Genomic DNA, 17641 nt, shown 5'->3' with positions numbered 1-17641 from the left:
TAATCCTATTCTCCTAATTTTCACATGAATAATACTTCAAAAATCCTCACAGAATCTTTTATACCTAATAACTTACGGGCTCTTTACTGGCATAAGAAAGAGGCTGTAAGGAGTTGAAGATGATGGGTTGCTTGCGTTGCGGCCATCTTATGGCGGTCAACTCCGCCTATAAACTCTTGTGTCTTGATTTTACGGTCATAAGTGCGGAACCGTAAACTTCTCTTGATAGCATTGTGACCCCCTTTATAGGCGTAAGTTGCTTCCTATAAGCTTCTTTGGCTGACCCTTACAGTCTGGCTTACGGGTATAAGTCTTGCGCGTAAGCCCCTTTGTTTGATTCTTATGCACCTCTTTACTGACATAAGCATACCACACAAAGGTTCTCGGGATGAGGCTTACGGCCATATTCGGACTGTAAGGTGACCTTAAGGTGTTTTGTCTAGCCTATTCTTTAGTTGCTGATGTCGAGAAAACTCTATCTTCTTCATTTTGGCTCCAAGTTGCTTCTTTTACTTCTCTCTCCTCATTAAGCACTACTCACCAACTGAAAATACAATTTTCACCATGTTTAACATCATATTTCAAATGAATACTCTAAAACATGCCAAATAAGTGTATAAAACAATATAAAATGATGTATTATTATACACTTATCATCCACAAATCTGAATGGATATAGTCAAGGATACCTATAGAAGTGTGCTTGCCAGAACTAAACTTGGCCTTGCACTGCTTGCCCATAACTCAATTTTCACAAAATTTCATTTTTCAATATTTTCCCATCTAACAATCATTATTTGCTCAATATTACAAGCCCCTTTTCTCTTATATGACACAATCTGTGATGTCATAATTCTATATAATCATTATGCTAATCTAAAGAGCGAGAGCTTGGCAATGTCTCCATTACAGAATTTCCAGAAAAGATATATAAATTCTATGCTACAATTTACCTATCACCACATTTAGAGCATTCTTTGAAAATCTAATATGCTCATCTCCAACGGAAAAATAGTACCCTTGTTTATTAAAATATATTGAAAGAATTCAAATTTTTGCATAAATCAAAAACATACTAAGTATTAAGTGTTTTGATCATCCCATCAAACATCTTAATCTATAATAAACCACTGCCTTTGACACTAAGCTCCTCATCATCACCCAATTTCACGTTGCCATTCCACTTCTTAAAAGAATTGAATAAATTCTTCCTAAAAGTCATGTGATAAGATGCACTAGTGGCCATGATCTAGGTATTTACAGAACTTGAAGTACTAACAATCAAAACATTACTATCCTCATCTTTGTCAAGACTTTCTTGTACTATTGTTGCTCTTGGATTTACTATTTGATTCTTTCCTTTACGCTTCCCTTCTTTCGATGTAGGTAGCCCTTAAAATGTTTCTTTTCTTTACAGTGATAGTATCGAAGTCTATTAGACCTTGATTTTGAGAGAGACTTAATTACTCTTGCTTTCATCACCCTTTTCCTTGCATCTATCTCTACCAACAACTGGACCTAAATTTGATTCATCTTTATTAGAACCAAAGACCTTTTTCTTCAATTTCTAGGACTGCAAAGTATACTTCACATTACCAATAGACATAGTTTCAACCATACAACATAGTAGTTACATAATTTTAATAGGATTAGGTAAGGAACACTAAAGGATGATAGGCTAATCCTCATCACCAATTGTAACCCCAACATCTTATAAGTCTAAGATAATTTTGTTAAAATTATCAACATGATCTTTTGCCTATGTATTTTTGGACATTCTCAAAGTATAATTGCTTCTAATATAAATGGTTAATTAAAGATCATTTCCAGTAACTACTTTTCAACTTTTTTTTTTTTCATATATAATGATGCCTTTGTAAAAACCTTTTCCATAATGATGTAGCAATTGTTTCATCAATCATCTTCCTTAAGACTTCGTTAGTCAGACTCAACATAATAATGCTATGTACCTTTGATATCATCTCAAACTCTTCTGCTTTTTCCAAATTCTCAGACAATTTTTTTTTTTCTAGTGAAGCCACATGTCCCTATTGAACTAGAACGACCCTCATCTTCATTTTATATAAGGTGAAATTATTCAGCCCACTAAATTTCCAAATATCAAATTTATAGCATGACATCTTAATCAGTAGATGAATCCTAGATACCTAGATTTACCATATATACATATATATATAAATATATATCTTTGATACAATGTTGGTTACACGTAGATTTCAATATCAATGATAGACATAAGAAATAAAGAAAGAAGATGAGAATTTACATGGTTTAGCTAATTTGACCTATATCCATAAGTAAAGAGTACTATTGGCTCAAGTCAATTTGAATTACATTGAGAAAAATAGATATAGGACTAAAGGCTTGTGCATTCCATTTTTACCATAGACCTCACAAAAAACTCCCTTTAGGTTTGGTTCTCAAAAGAGGGTCAAGTAATTGGGTCAGATCAAAAAATATTTTAAGGCATGTCATAGTTATATATATATATATATATATATCATAAGATGATATGTTAAATAAAAATGAGTGATAGAAAAATTAAGATGGGAACGAAAATAATAGGAATATTGATACTTGTATTTTATTGAAAGATATCAAATGAAAAACATAAAATAATATTGTATAGTAGTAGGTACCACATGAATATTCTACAGTAGTAGGTATTGAAGAATCAGTACATGAAATTTTATTAAATTTGAAGGGAAGGGGGGAGTAGGAGGGAGGGATAGAGAAAACAAAAAAAAATACATACTAAAAAGGATACTTGCTATGAAGAACATAGATTAGGGATGAAGAAATGCTCATGGGAAAGGTGCCCATTTTATAGTAGTTGAAGGGTGCTTTATGGAAAATATAACTAAAACCCTAATGTTTTTATTTTGCTCTAAAATCATTCAATATATATTTGAAGTTTGTTGAATTAGAAGAGATATAATATGAAAAGATGAGTATGCCCACCTAATTAGCCATCCTTTATTTTATATATTTTTTATTTTCTCATTTCTTTTCATAGTTAAAAATTTGTATTATAATTTTTTTTTAAACCTATGTTCAAGGCTATCTTAGTTCTATATTTTAAAAAGTACCATCTCCACACCACTTTGTGAGTAGATTGATATAAGTATTTTTTATTGATTATATCATTTTTTGATTCATTAATTATCTCAGTATTTAGTTGCTATACAAATGAGAGAAATTGATAAAGATAGGAAGTTTTTTATTTTGTTGTAACTTGTAAAGTATTTTTAATCTAATTAATGATCACATAATAATGAATCCTTTACTTACTTTATCACATATTAATTAACATTTCATCATATTTTCTTATCAATAAAATACTAGTTGGTTTTTTTAAATAGTTTTTAGTTTGACATGTTAGCGCTATCCAATTTATAATACAAATCCATTTTTGTCTAATTTATATATTTCTTATTTTTTTTTGTTGTATTCTCTCTTCTTCTTCTTCTTCTTCTTATTATTATTATTATTATTATTATTATTATTATTATTATTATTTCAAATCAATCCCAAACAAATATGGATAAAAAAGTATAACTAAAAAATTTAATGTAATAGTACAGTATATATGGGAAAAATATATGATTCATTATGTGCTAATGACCAACAAATTGTTGGATTGCAAAATATGGATGAATAAAATGAATGCATATCTTTACCAAAAATTTAAAAAACTTTTACATGAGCACATCAAAACATGAAAATACATAGGTATTCCAAAAAGCTATAACTATATACATAAAAATATTGATGATGTAAATTGTTGATTGATAGATTTATTTAGAAAAACTCAAAAAACAATTGTAGGAAAATTTGGTATGTATATATGAATAAAATTGGGCAATTGCTCATATGTACCCTCTTATAAGAGTCATATTTTTGTGTATGTATATATATGTATATCCAAATATCAATTTGACGGATTTCTTAAATAACTATAATTTTACCCTTGGGCTTTTGTCTCTTGAAAGTTGTTTGAAATGGCAAGGTAGAATAAGAAAAGAAAAACAGTGCCAAGTATTTATCCAAGATCTTTTGATTTGAACAATGAATTTATTTTATTTTATTTTATCATTACTTGAGTAAAATTTTAGTTGGTACAGTAGATGAGATATGTGATATTTTATCGTAACTGGTAATATAAATAAGTGCTTGTGCGATATGAATGCGAAGCGTTCATTCCTTATGTTGAGCATTACTTTTCTCAGGTTTTTACATTAATATGTGTGTTTTTATGTTATTTTTATGCAGGTAAGGTTGTGAGGCCGAGTATGAAGGAAATAGGCCAATGTGGATCATAATGCACCTATTTTGGAGGAGATCTTGCTAAGGTTCAAACGCGAAGACATAGGTCAGGTGTGAGATGCTAGAGTGTGTGCCAACCTCCTCGTATTCGAGTGAGCACATTCATTTGGAGGGGCACAAAGGCAGTCACACTCGAGCATTCTGATTTATGCATATAAGAACAAGAGATCCACCAACGTGTACATCATTGAAGAAGCAAGTGATTCACGATGTAAACGTGTGCCCGTTTGTGTTACCCCAATGAAAGTATGGAATTCGGGAGTATTTCTGGCAGAGCACTGCAGCAGGGTACTGGAGCAAAACACTGTAGCAAGTATTGTAGCAACCCGACCGAGAAATCAGAGAAACAGAGAATCCACACGGGCATGTGGAAATTATCCACGCCCGTGTGGAAATTCCACATGGGCGTGTGACATCATACACGCCCGTGCAGTCGCCCGATTCCAGCCCTATTTAAAGCCGATTTCAGCCCCGATTTCAGTATTCTTTTCTCCATCTTTTCCCCGACTTGTGAGAGGGCTTCGGCTAGGGTTTCGAGGGCTATTGGCCAAGGTTTTGGAGAAGTTCTACGGCTCCGACATCGTGATTCCATTAGGAAGAAGGTTGGTAGGAGAGCTTCGATCGAGGCGTATCCTATACCGGACGAAGGAATCTTTGGACGACGAGTAGAGGACTCTCCACAAGACCATCGACACGACCATCGAGGGGGTTTCTTTATGGATTCATTGCTTTTACATTCGATTTCTTTGATTGTACTAAGCTCCATGGAGAGCTAAACCTCTAGTGGGTGCTTGGATGATTGTGAACCCTAGGATGTATTCGTTTCATTGAACTTCTTTATTATGCTTTCAATAAATTGATGTTTATTGTGAGTTCCAACCTTGAATGCTTAATTGTATGAACATTTCCCCTAGAGTGACACTAGGGTTGAGAGTTCTTATTGGTAACCTTGTGAGTGAGTGACACACCACGAGAGTTAGACAAAGCTAGGTTGGAGAGGGTTGAGAGGGTGAGTTGAGAGGTACAGGAGCGTCCCCTTTTCCCTCCGGCGTGATAGATTCTACCTCCGTTCCTCGAGTTTTTTGCGGCCATAATAGAGTGAGTGGTCTAAAGGATGAACCTCCGCTGGGGCCTAGTTGTGCGTGCAATGAAGTGAAGCGTTGAGAGGATCTTAGTATCTAGGGCTTAATTGTGGCTAGGGACCTTTCGCCTGGACCAAAGGGTTAGGTCTATTTTTTAGGAAGAGATTTATCACTTGGAATCCCTAGAGTTCATTGCAACTCTATGCGAGTGCGAGGTGTTGAGATTGTTCGATTTCTCCTCCGGGACATGTATAGAGTTAGACATAGTTGACCTTAGATTTGGGACTATGTATGTGAGGATTTCCACGACTCACCATAGCATTGATTAGGAAGTATAATAGAGAGTTCTTGCACTTGAAACGATAACATAAAGGCATTCTTTGCCAATTTTTTTTTTTGGGAGCATTTATTTTTCTTTTAATTTGATTCAATTCAATATGTTTGTTTACATATACTATCTAATTTCTCCAATAATTTTCAATTCGGCCTATGAGTATATGTAGAAATTAACTAATTGCAATAATATATTTTAGTTCAACATTTTTATATGTGGAAAGAATGACAAGTAAATTTACTAATGATTAATTTTTTTTTAATTTTTTCACCTTTTATCTTCATTTGTACATATTTTCCATCTTATTATGATAATTGTTTGGCCAATTAATCCCCACCAAATATGGGTTAAAGAGTATATATGTGAAAATCAATGCAAATTCATATTATATTTGAAAAATATAATAGTACTTATATTTTAATAACTCAAAATGTGTTGCCTTCCCAAATATGCATTATTAGAATAAATGCTTGGATTTACCAAAGGATTTCCTAAAAAAAAAAAAGTTTCTTTTTACATGTTCATTACATACCAAAATTGTAATTCTTTGTATTCATTTAGAAATTAAGATTGTGGCTACAAAAATAGTAATAACAAAAATTCAGTTATATATATACATAAAAACTTTCACAAAATATAAAAAATTAAAATCACATATAAATTCTAAAATATTGGATACATAATCACTCATGAACAAATCATACAAATTATATTTGCATATAGAAACAAAAAATATTTACATTTACTTGATTATTAACATATTTTTAAATCATAATTCCAACAATATTGACTTTTTATTTCTTCTCTTTATATATAGTGCAAAATCTTCCAAGATATTCCTTTTTGACCTATGTAAAATAGAAAATAACCAAAGTGGTAAGGGATAAAAATTGCAAAAGAAATTGTGGGTAAATTATTTTTTATATTCACAAAAAATCCATAAAATATATTGAACACTTTCATATTGGATTTGAAGCATATAGAAGACACGAAAATGGCACAAACAAACAAGAGCCTCTCAAGTATTCATCAAGAAAAACACAAAGAAAAAAATGGAATTGCTCAAACTTTGATTATTATATTAAATTTAACTCTCTCAATCAAAAGAAATTGCAAATATCAAATTAAAGAACAACTCCCATTGCCATATATGTCAATGAAAGAAGAACACAAATAGAAGCAACAAACAAAGTCATAAACTTAAAGATGGAGGGTAAGGTCAAGTTCATCTCCATCTTTTTTCTTACATTCCTCCTCATAGTATTTGGTTCCTCTCAAAAGAGCTTGGAAGTTAACCTCATACCGCCTTGTGGCTTGATTTACTTCACCGAGTCTCAACCGCATCGCATTATCGTTATTACTGCCACCAACACCACTGCTACTACCAATATCATGACCAGAACAAAAGGCTTGACTAACATGAACATCACACCTAGGTTGTGTAATGGTTAGGGTAGGCTGGAAACAGTGAGGGTTAAATGAATGGAGAGATGATGGAGGTTGCAGGAAAGGGAAAGGTGATATGGGATCATGAGAGAAGTGAGATGGCATTATAGGACGATGATCAGGGTTTAAAGTCTCAGCAGTACGGGGTTGAGAGGCAAGCCTCAAAGCATTTCTTTCAGCACGATGGCAATTTTGATGGCCGCCAAGAGCTTGTCCCGTTGTAAATGTCAGGTCACAAAATTTGCAATTGAATCTCTTAATCTCTGGAATGTGGTTGTCATTGTTATTGTCATTTCCAACTACTTGGTTTTCTTCAAATACAACCATGTTGTCTTCAATGGCCATGATTCTGAAATGAAAATAAGAGCAACATGTTTATAAAGTAAAGTTAATGAAGGGAAATAAAAGTATGAATAATATGAATGCAAATATAAAAAATAAGAGCCTTTTGGATTATAATGAATGATAGTTTTTTTCCTAAGAAACAATAAAATGAAATCAACTTGAAAATGTAAAGTATAACACAAACACTCACTATTGAGATTAATATCTATATCCTAGAAAAGAGAGTTGAAAAGTACAATATATAAACTCGCTATTGAGATCAAATATCTATAACCTAGGAGAGAGAGAAAGAGAGAGAGAGAGAGAGAGAGAGAGAGAGAGAGAGAGAGAGAAGAAGAAGAAGAAGAAGAAGAAGAAGAAGAAGAAGAGACTCTTACTTTTAAGGAAATTAAAAACAAGTTAGATAAAGGGATGAAGAAATGTTGATGGTAAGGGTATCATTTATAGTAGTTGGAGGGTGCATACATGGAAACCCCCTCAAAACATTAATATTTTTCTTATGTTCCATTTACATTCAATCTATTGAAAGTTGTTTTAATTGGAAGGATATAGTGTGGAAAGAAGTGTATCTCATGTTATATAGCTATTAATTTTTTGTTTATATTTTTATTTTGTCATAGGTTGCAATAGTTTACATTTTTAGTCATCAGATATTCAAAATATAAAAAATAAAAAATAAAAAAATAAAATAAAAAATAAAAATAAAAACATGTTTCTTTTATCATCATAAACACTTTCTTAACTCTAATCTCACTTCTTGAAATTAATAAGATTTCCATCTCCATAATGCTATGTGTGTTGTTGTTTTTGAACATAATGAATCATTATAATTTGTAGTTTATGTTTTTATTTAAAATAAATAGTTTATTAAAATAAGACTTGTCAAATAAAAGAAGTTGTTCGTTTTGTCGTAACTTGTGTATTAAATGAAGTTTAGCTGCTTAAACAATGATGAAATAATAAATAATATTTAAGTGAATATTAACACCATTGCTTATTTAATTAGGTCCCAATTAAACTTCACCGAGATGGTGAGAAACGGCTTTAAATAAATAATAAGTGTGTGTATATATATCCACCTTTCAACGAACATAATTCGCTAGATGTTTTTGTGTGTTTTATTAACTGCAACAAAGTTTGTTATATGAATTCTTCATATAGTCATCAATTAATAGTCCTATGAGTTATTCCTTCTTAGAAACTAATGTATAATAAGTCATTTTTGAAATATAGTCTTATTAATTAGAGAACTTCACAATAAAACTAAACATTTTGTAATAAAATAATGACCAAAGTTCATTGAAAAAAAATATATTATCAACATATATATATATATATATATATGTATAATGAACATGGTGAACTATACAATATACTACACGCATAGGCCAATAGTGTATTTAGATCATAAAATTAATTATTTATTTTTGTTTGACATCTTATTTACATTGTTCCACTTATACTTAGCTACTATTTGGTTATCACTAAGTGAGATCACAGTGTAAGTGAAATCACGTAGAAAAGTGAAAATGATGAGTTTTCAAATTACATCATTCCCATTTGGTTTGCTATAATTGAAATGATGTAGTTACTTTTTTATTATTTGGTTGATGTAAGTTGATGGGTATAATCACCATGTAAGTGGGGCGGTGAGATTACCCCATTATCTATTATTAGCACTTAATTATAAAAATATTTTTATACATATATACTTTTAAAATATTTTTATAATTAAACACAATATAGTTTTAGCGGTAAGATAACTATGGTGGGGAGTGAATGCCATTTATGTTACAGTATTTCGAATTACAGCAATTTTTTTGTTATAAGTTGAAATACTGTAAAAATAGATGAGATATAAGCTATTTTACATCCACTTACATATAAATGAAACTTTTATGTCAAACTAAATAGCCACTTAAATATGAAACCACTTTTGTTTACTTAAAAGCAACCAAACAAGCCTTTAAATATTTCAATTATCCAATTAGGCTTGATTTCGAGAAAAATGGTGTAAATACGTACTGAAAACAACCCTACAATGATAATTGAGACAATATTAAATAATAGAATAACATTGTAAATACATATATATATATATATATATATTATATTTTTTATTTTAAAGGTATCATTAAAGTGAAATTAAACATTAGAATTGAGGGATTTATTCTCAAACTATGTATTAAAAGTTTTGATTTTATTACTAATAAAAAATATGATTAACTTATAGTTATATTGAATTTGATGCGTCTTATCGACAAATTCTTGGTTAATTCTGGTAATAGTTTTAAATTTAGTGTGTGTGCCTACAAAATTTAGTTACATATATATATATATATATATATCCATATATGTATATTTATAATTGTTAGGAAAAAAATTTATTTGTAATAAATAATTTTACCTATATATTTTTTAAAATAAATAATGTTCAATGAAATCCATTTAAAATTCGTTGTTTAGGGTGGTTTCTTTCTCCACTAATATTTTTGGAACCCTCCTATAAATTTTAAAAATAATTTGAAAAGTTCTTAATCTTTTTCCCCAAAGATTAATGGGTGTTATACATACATGTATATATATAATATAAGATGACCAATATCATTTTGGGCAAGCAGGCCATCCGATATTATTGAATTAAGACTTCTTGAACATGAGATTAAGGAGGATTTTATAAATTTACTATTATTTAAATGTGTATTAAATAGTCATTATTCATCATTTAAATACCTTCTTTAGAAATGATTCATTATATTTTAATGTAAGTACTTTTTTGTTTGATTTTTTTCCCCATTTTTTTAATTTTTCCTCATTATATATTAGTTTTCATATATATATATATATATATATATATTATTACAAATAATATACAATATTCATCTTTGGTAAGTACGCCATTCATTGCATGTTAAAGGCTTCTTGGACATGAGATAAGGCTAGATTTTATAAATTTATTATCATTCATATGTGAATTAAATAGTATTTATTTACTATTTAAATACCTCTTTCAAAATGATTTGTTAAAACTATTTCTATAATGATTAATATATATATAATTGTCATTTATTGAATTCCACAATTAAAACTGTAATATATAAAACTTTTAAAATATTAAAATACATGCCATAAATAGTAAAAATAATTAGAGATACACTTATTTACTCACTGTATCATTCCATTTAAATCAATTTTTAAGAGTTTCAATGAACATGGCGGGCAAGGAAAATTTGCATTTTAAAGTTTTCCATATATACACCCCCTAACTATTATAAAAAGATGAACTTACCATTAGCATTTCTTCATCCCTCTCAATTCTCTCTCTTAAAGTAATATCATATATGAGTTTGAGTGTAATTGGTAATTTTTTCAAGTTGGTTTCATTTTTGAAAATATTACTCATTTGTTCTCATTCAACAAATTTCATATTTATATTTCATGCTACCTGCAACATCTCATCTAATAGGTTCATTCTCATCCTACTCGTGCATATTACTCTCTTTTGTTCCACTTTGTCATTAACCTTATACAAATATATTGCATTATAACTCCATTTCAGAATCATGGCTATTGATGCATATATTTGAAAAAACACAAGTAGTCAAAGCAACAATGACAACAATGACGACAACGACGACGACGACGACAACAACAACAACAACGACAACGAAAATATCCCAGAGATGAGGGAATTTATTTGCAAGCTTTGCCAACGAAAATTTGTTAATGAACAAGCTCTTGGCGGCCATCAAAACACTCACCATGGTAAATGGAATGCTTCGAGACTTTTCTCTAAACGCCATGCCTCCATGCTCTTTGAACCCAGTAATTGTCCAATAACTCCACTTTATTATCTGCCAAACTTGCCACCCTTCTCCTCTAATTAACCTCTTTCATTGTTCTATTTATGTGACCTTGAGCATTTCCAGACTTCACTAATCTTTACCCAACCTAGGTGTACTTTTCCATTAAGTTAACTATGGAGTTATGGTTATGGCATTGGTAGTGGTGATGGTGTGGTAATAAAAAGAGGTTGAGACTTGATTATAAAGTTCATCAATTGAGGGAGCCGTCTATGCAGTTGATACAAACTTTGAGGCTCTTGTGAAAGGGGACAAATATTATGAGGAGGAAGGGAACCACAGAGATAGAGTTAAGCTAGTGTCATCATCTCTAAGTTTATCATTTTGTTGTTTACCTTTTGTGTTTTTTTTCTTCCACCATTTAAATGCGTGGCAACACATTGCAAATAAAATGGATGTGTTATCATTTTGAAAATGAATGCAAATTCATTATTCTTTTAATTTGATCTTTGTAATTTCTCTTGATCGAGAGAGTTAAATTCAATGTGCTAATCAAAGTTTGATTCTAATTTATTTTTTTATATATTTTATTTTGGATTATTCCTTATGAGACTCTTGTTTGGTTATTACCACTTTTTTGTGCGTGTGTTTTCTAGGCTTGAAACTCCGATGTGATGGTCATTGTATGCATGGGTCTATGGGCATTTATTTTTTAAAATTTTCCCCCTTGTAAAATTATATAGCATTACGTGCATAAACCCTTGATAAATTAATATTTTTATGAAAAAAAGCAAATTTACTCATAATCACTCATCCAATATTATTTTTCTAGTTACTTTTGAACCTGTTTCCTGCGCTTTGAAATTTTATATGCATTCATAAGAAAGATTTTATAAGAGAAGCTTGGTTTGTAATAAGAAAAAATTAACATTATATTTAAGGATGGTAAAATTATAACTTGAAAACATGCTAGTACATAAGGAATTAAATGTCAATAGTTTGTGTTATCTATATGCAACTATGATTCTTATAATAGGTGCATAAATAATAATAAAATTTTATCTGAACATATGTCTAATTTAATTTCAAATGTTGTTTTTTCTTGAGATTTTATTCATATATATATATATATATAACAAAACTTTATTGTCAATATTTTGAAAGATACAATTTTAGTTAAAAAAATACAAAAAATTATAGTTTTTGAAGTACAGTAATCAAGAAATAAAATGTACGCTAAAAAAAAAAAATATTTTCTTTCATATTTGGTATATCCAGCATTAATAATAAAGAGATACACATTGGAATTAATTCCGGCACATTTTTGAGATATTAGTATACAAACAATCTTTTTTCTTATAAATATTATATATATATATATATATATATATATATTATATAATAACAAATAAAATTGAAAACTATTTGAAAATTTGCTTTGGCGAGTTTCTTTGGGAGTAGGAATGGGCTTAGGGTTGGCCCTATGGAATCTGCCTTTTTGCCGAGGGATCCTTAGTTTTCCTTAAAACAAAGTAAGGAGGAAAGAAAACAAATCCTTAGACCTTGTTGTGCGGCGAGGATGAAAAGACACTCCATCTTATGGAAACCTAACTCTGATAAAAATTAAATTTACTAATAAAGAGGTAAAAAAAATTAACTTATTAATAAATATAAATAATTTAGTAGTGTGTGCATTAAAATGTTAGCATTTATTTATTTGTTTTATTAAGGTTTTATGTTTTAATTTTTATATATTTGTTTTATTAAGGTTTTATGTTTTAATTAAGTTTGATTTAACTTTATATTTTTGTTATTGTTATTATCATGTTAAGTTTTTATTTTTATTACCATTACTATTTCTAAAATAATATTATGGTTTTATTTTATTGATTTTTTTATATTTATTATCATATTATTTTGTTAATTCCCATTGGGATCTCATGGTGGAAAGAAATTGGGGTTTGAGCCCTGTACTTAATTTTGGAGCCCGATGGAAAATCCCTACATAGGAAGGGGCGTGAGTGGGGAGGGACTCTGTCCCACATCGTGACTATTCCTTTGAACTCTCTCTCTCTCTCTTAATAAGTTCTATTTTTTTGTTGCTATATACATAGAATGGCAAATGTAAACCTATAGCCATGATAGGTTGCACCCGCTTATCAAAATAAAATAATATTCAAATTTTTGTAATAATTTTCATACATTTAACTAAAAGTTAATATCTACAAACATAATATTCATGCACAACATATATAAATGCAAACGAAAATTTGTAAACACAAAATTGTTATTAAAATTGATAAAATATATGTACAATTGGTACAAAACACATAATTGGTATCAACAATTTTCTTTATAATGAACATGATATGCTGAGCTCCATTGCAAACCTGAAAATAAAAAATAAAGAGAAATATTAAATTATGTGTCATGGTCAAGCATGCATGTATGAACATATAATGGAAAAATAGATTCAGGAAAAAAGATTATATATATATACCAATATATCATATAATTAGAATACTGCCTCTCGCTGCAAAGGCAAGTATATCATCACATGAGACTTTTCCTTCACTTGAAACCTCAAGCTTGGCTTTTGCAATTGTCAATGATCTCAAATCCTCTCCGTCTTTGGTTGTTTGGAAGTGCATCTTTCTCTTTTGTGTTGTTGCTTTTTGATTCGATGAGAACTGATACATATGCACTTTGTAAATATTCAAACATTAGTATGTAGTGCACTTATACTTCAAAAAATTCATCACTCTGTATTTTGTGTGAGATGTTTGTTTGTGCTGAAATGAAACCAAGTGTGCCATATATATATATATATATATATGATAGGTGAAGTTGATGACCTTCTGATTTAAAAAAAAAAAAAAATAAGTATAATTAATGAAGTGATTATGTACAAGAAGAAGAGAGATTGGAAATACTAATTCTAGCAAATGTATCATGGAAATGAAATGCATTCTAACTATTCCAATAGCTTAAGCTGGAAACTTAAGAAAAAAGCCATGAAAACCTCTTTTCTGACTATACTTTCGACTTGTGGCCATGAATCCTTAAAGAACCCTTCTAGGAGTTAAGCTTCCAAAGGATGATTATACACATACATATCCACAAAAAAAAAAAAAAAATGGATCACAACGAAAGCTAGCAACATCTCTATTTTTCTCATATCCATGATCTCTGTTATAACCAGTGTTACTGTAGAAGACTGTAGCTATAGGCGGCCTTCATTGTATCGGGGTTTTACTGTAGCGACTTGTTACTGTAGCAGCCCGTAACTTTCTTTTTAAATCCATTCTTTTCCCTTGTTGAAAAAAAAAATAAAAATTGAATCATAGGATAAGAAGCTTAGCTGGCTTCTTTCTCTCATCTTTTCTTTCTTCTTCTTCTTTTTTTTCCTTCTTCTTCCTTCTTCAGCCGATCACCTTTCTTTGAAAAAAAAAAAATTCGCCATCAAGCTTTTCCGACGACTCAAAGCTTCTACTCTCTTCCTCTCATCGTCTTGAGCTCGATGAGGCTTCGATCCAAGGTTTTTCTTTTGTATTTTTGTAGTATTTAATTGTTTTCAAAAATTTTGGAAAACCTAAAATACCCCTTGGTTTGGGTTGATTTTAGGCTCAATTGAAGCCCTTGATCTTGTGATTCTTTCCGGTGGATTTTTATAAAGAAATGTCTTGGTTATGTGTTGTAAATTTGTTGAAAACCATTGTTTAAGAGCCGGTTTTATTGTAGCAATGTCTTGGTTACTGTGGCAATCTCGAGTCTACTGTAGCTAGCGCCATTAAAATTTGGTTGTTTCTTTGATTTCTTTGGATTAGAGTGAAATTGTAACCCTTAGAACTTCATTTTTAACCTTTAGACCTAGCTTTGAGCCAACCCTCGGATTGATTTAGTGTTTTTTGGTAGAAGGAACCTAGGGTTTCTTTGCTTGGATTTTGTACTAATCATTGATGTTGTTTGTTGTGATTGGCAAGGAGGTTAGGCGTTAGCTCGAGGCAAAGAGTTAGACAAGGATTTTGCTTGTGAGGGGAAGGAAATTGCCGACCAGTGAGCGCGTATCGAGGCTAAGCGACTTGTTTTGTGAGTGGGACTATTAAGCATGACTCTATTAGAAGAGTAACCATATTTAATGTTTATATAATCTATCTTGCTTGATGAGTTTTTGTGGATTATAATGATTGCTTTTGAGAAGTTTTAACCCTGGAAGGAGTATATTGCTTGGTGCTTCTTTTTATGCAATTTGTGTTCAAAGGAAAGAATTTCCGTGTTGTTTCTCTTGTTGGATTATGAAAAGTGATTTATGTTAAAAGCTTGATGTTTTGCTTGTGCTTTTATCATTTCTTTATTGAAATGGGTGAGGTATTGTTGTTGTTGGTTTGGTGTTGGCTAATGTACTCTGTGTGAAATTGTGCTTATTGTGAGTTTGTATAGTGATTCCCTACTGCAGTATGTGGACTTCCACGGCCAGCCTTTTGAGGTGGCGTGGTAGACCGACTGATTACTACGATGGCCAGTTCAGGTGAGAGTGTAGAATCCTGACTGGATATTCATCGGGTAGCCATTGTCACCATACGGTGAACCGATGGGTCAACGTCAAAGGCATGAGTACTTTGATGACTTTGAACCTAGCCGTGGTTGCGGTGAAAGTTTAGGGCGGTTTCTAGACAACTTTATGCTGTTTGTGTGTTGGGTGTTGTTTTATTTTGGGGTTGAGGTTTATTCCCTTTGTTTCTTTTGTAGTGTCATCTTGAATTTGTTGTGAACGGGCAAGGCCCAACTGTCGCTCTTAGAAGAGCAATCTCCAGCAAATTCTATTTGACACTAGTATTATGTTTACTTATTGTGAAACTCATGCTATTTACTTTATTATACTTATAATTGGGAACTATTTTGATTTACATGTTTATAGTGGAAGTTTTGTTTCATGATTAGCTTATTTTCATAAATTAGAACTCTATATTCAGTATTTTCACAATTTGATATTTTAAAACTTTAATTAAGGTAGAATGCCTTCTTATCTATCTTTCTTGCTATTTTGTATTAAAGTTTGCTATTATATGTATTCATGCGCTAAACTGGTTATTTTATTCGTCGAGTATCATATTTGGAGGTCTATGTTATCATTGCGGTATAATTCTATTAGGGTTGTGTTAACCGTCCTCACTGAGTAACATTAGTTGCTCACCCCCTCTTTCCTCTTACCAGCCTTTTGCAGGTAGTAGATGCGGCGGTGTGGCAGCGTGCTAAGCATTTCCTACTGTTCTCTCTATTTCATTTTCGTTCAGTTCATGTATGTTCATTTGGTTCGGGCATATGTTGTTGAGACATGGGATCCACTAGTATGTAGATAGCCTTATTGTTGGCTTGTAGTATACAACTCTTAAACCCTTGGTGTATCAGCTGTGCGTTGTTGTTGTTGCTGCTTCCCTCTGCATTTTTCAACCCCTCTAATTCTGTTTATTGTGGTTGTTGTTGCTGCTACTTCCGCTGTATATTAGTGTAAATATTGTTGTTTTCTAGGTTGTTGGTTAGCCTTGCGGAGCTCCGAGAGTTGAGTGGCGGAGTGTCCTTACTTAGGATCATTGCGGCGGTTGTCACATTCCGTGGGCCCGCGGGTCGGGGCGTGACAATCTCATTCTTTTTTTAAACCCTGAAGTTTCAAGTTGTAATCCATTCATTGTTTCATATAATGATCATTCTCTCTAGTTAATTTGTAAAAAAAGGATATTTTCTTGCTTACCTTGAGCAGCTTGTGAACATGGCAAGATATGTAAAAAGCAGTATGTCATGAAATTACTGTAAAATAAAGATCAGAAAAATTATTTTTTAAGAACAAAACTAACGAATAAAATCTTCAGAAAATACATCTAGATCAACCAAGAATGAGCAAAGTATAATAGTCAGTACTACTAAAAAATAAGAGGCAAAGCATGTATCTATAGAACATCATTGCATGGACACATGAAATTACTATAAAATGGATGGTCAATGGCACTATATAGAACCAAAATATATTTCCACTACAAACAGGGATTCAATAGCTAATTGAAATGGAAAGCAAGGAAACATAGAACTTAGTAAGACAGGGCTAAGCAAATTTATTATGAAAGTAGACGATTGAAACATGTAATTGGACAAAGATACATCTTGAACAAGTGAAATGGAGCGAAACCAATACAAATATCTTGAAAGTTGTTTGAAATGGTAGGGTAGAATAAGAAAAGAAGCATAATGCCAAGTATTTATCCAAGATCTTTTTATTTAAACAATGAATT

At 31.0% G+C, this 17641-nt stretch overlaps 1 protein-coding gene and 1 long non-coding RNA gene across 2 annotated transcripts; one reads left to right on the top strand and one right to left on the bottom strand.

Annotated features, from left to right (window-relative positions):
• Window positions 1-6963: 6963 nt before the first annotated feature.
• Window positions 6964-7554, bottom strand: LOC120258494 (zinc finger protein GIS3-like). Its single transcript, XM_039265924.1, has one exon. It carries the CDS (start codon window positions 7552-7554, stop codon window positions 6964-6966), a length of 591 nt encoding a protein of 196 aa, XP_039121858.1.
• A 7217-nt stretch (window positions 7555-14771) lies between these two features.
• Window positions 14772-17017, top strand: LOC120264681. The gene is made up of 3 exons (XR_005537517.1): window positions 14772-14895; window positions 15341-15446; window positions 16572-17017. It is a non-coding gene; the product is annotated as an uncharacterized LOC120264681 (long non-coding RNA).
• Window positions 17018-17641: the final 624 nt, after the last annotated feature.

This window comes from Dioscorea cayenensis, chromosome 1 (genome assembly GCF_009730915.1).
Source record: "Dioscorea cayenensis subsp. rotundata cultivar TDr96_F1 chromosome 1, TDr96_F1_v2_PseudoChromosome.rev07_lg8_w22 25.fasta, whole genome shotgun sequence".
NCBI lineage: Eukaryota > Viridiplantae > Streptophyta > Magnoliopsida > Dioscoreales > Dioscoreaceae > Dioscorea > Dioscorea cayenensis.
The sequence above is the reverse complement of the archived record's forward strand: the minus strand, read 5'-3'. Positions and strand labels throughout refer to the sequence as shown.

Bases quoted from the DNA above. Each gene is read 5' to 3' on its own strand.
- LOC120258494 (XM_039265924.1), bottom strand. From the start codon at position 7,554: ATGGCCATTGAAGACAACATGGTTGTATTTGAAGAAAACCAAGTAGTT.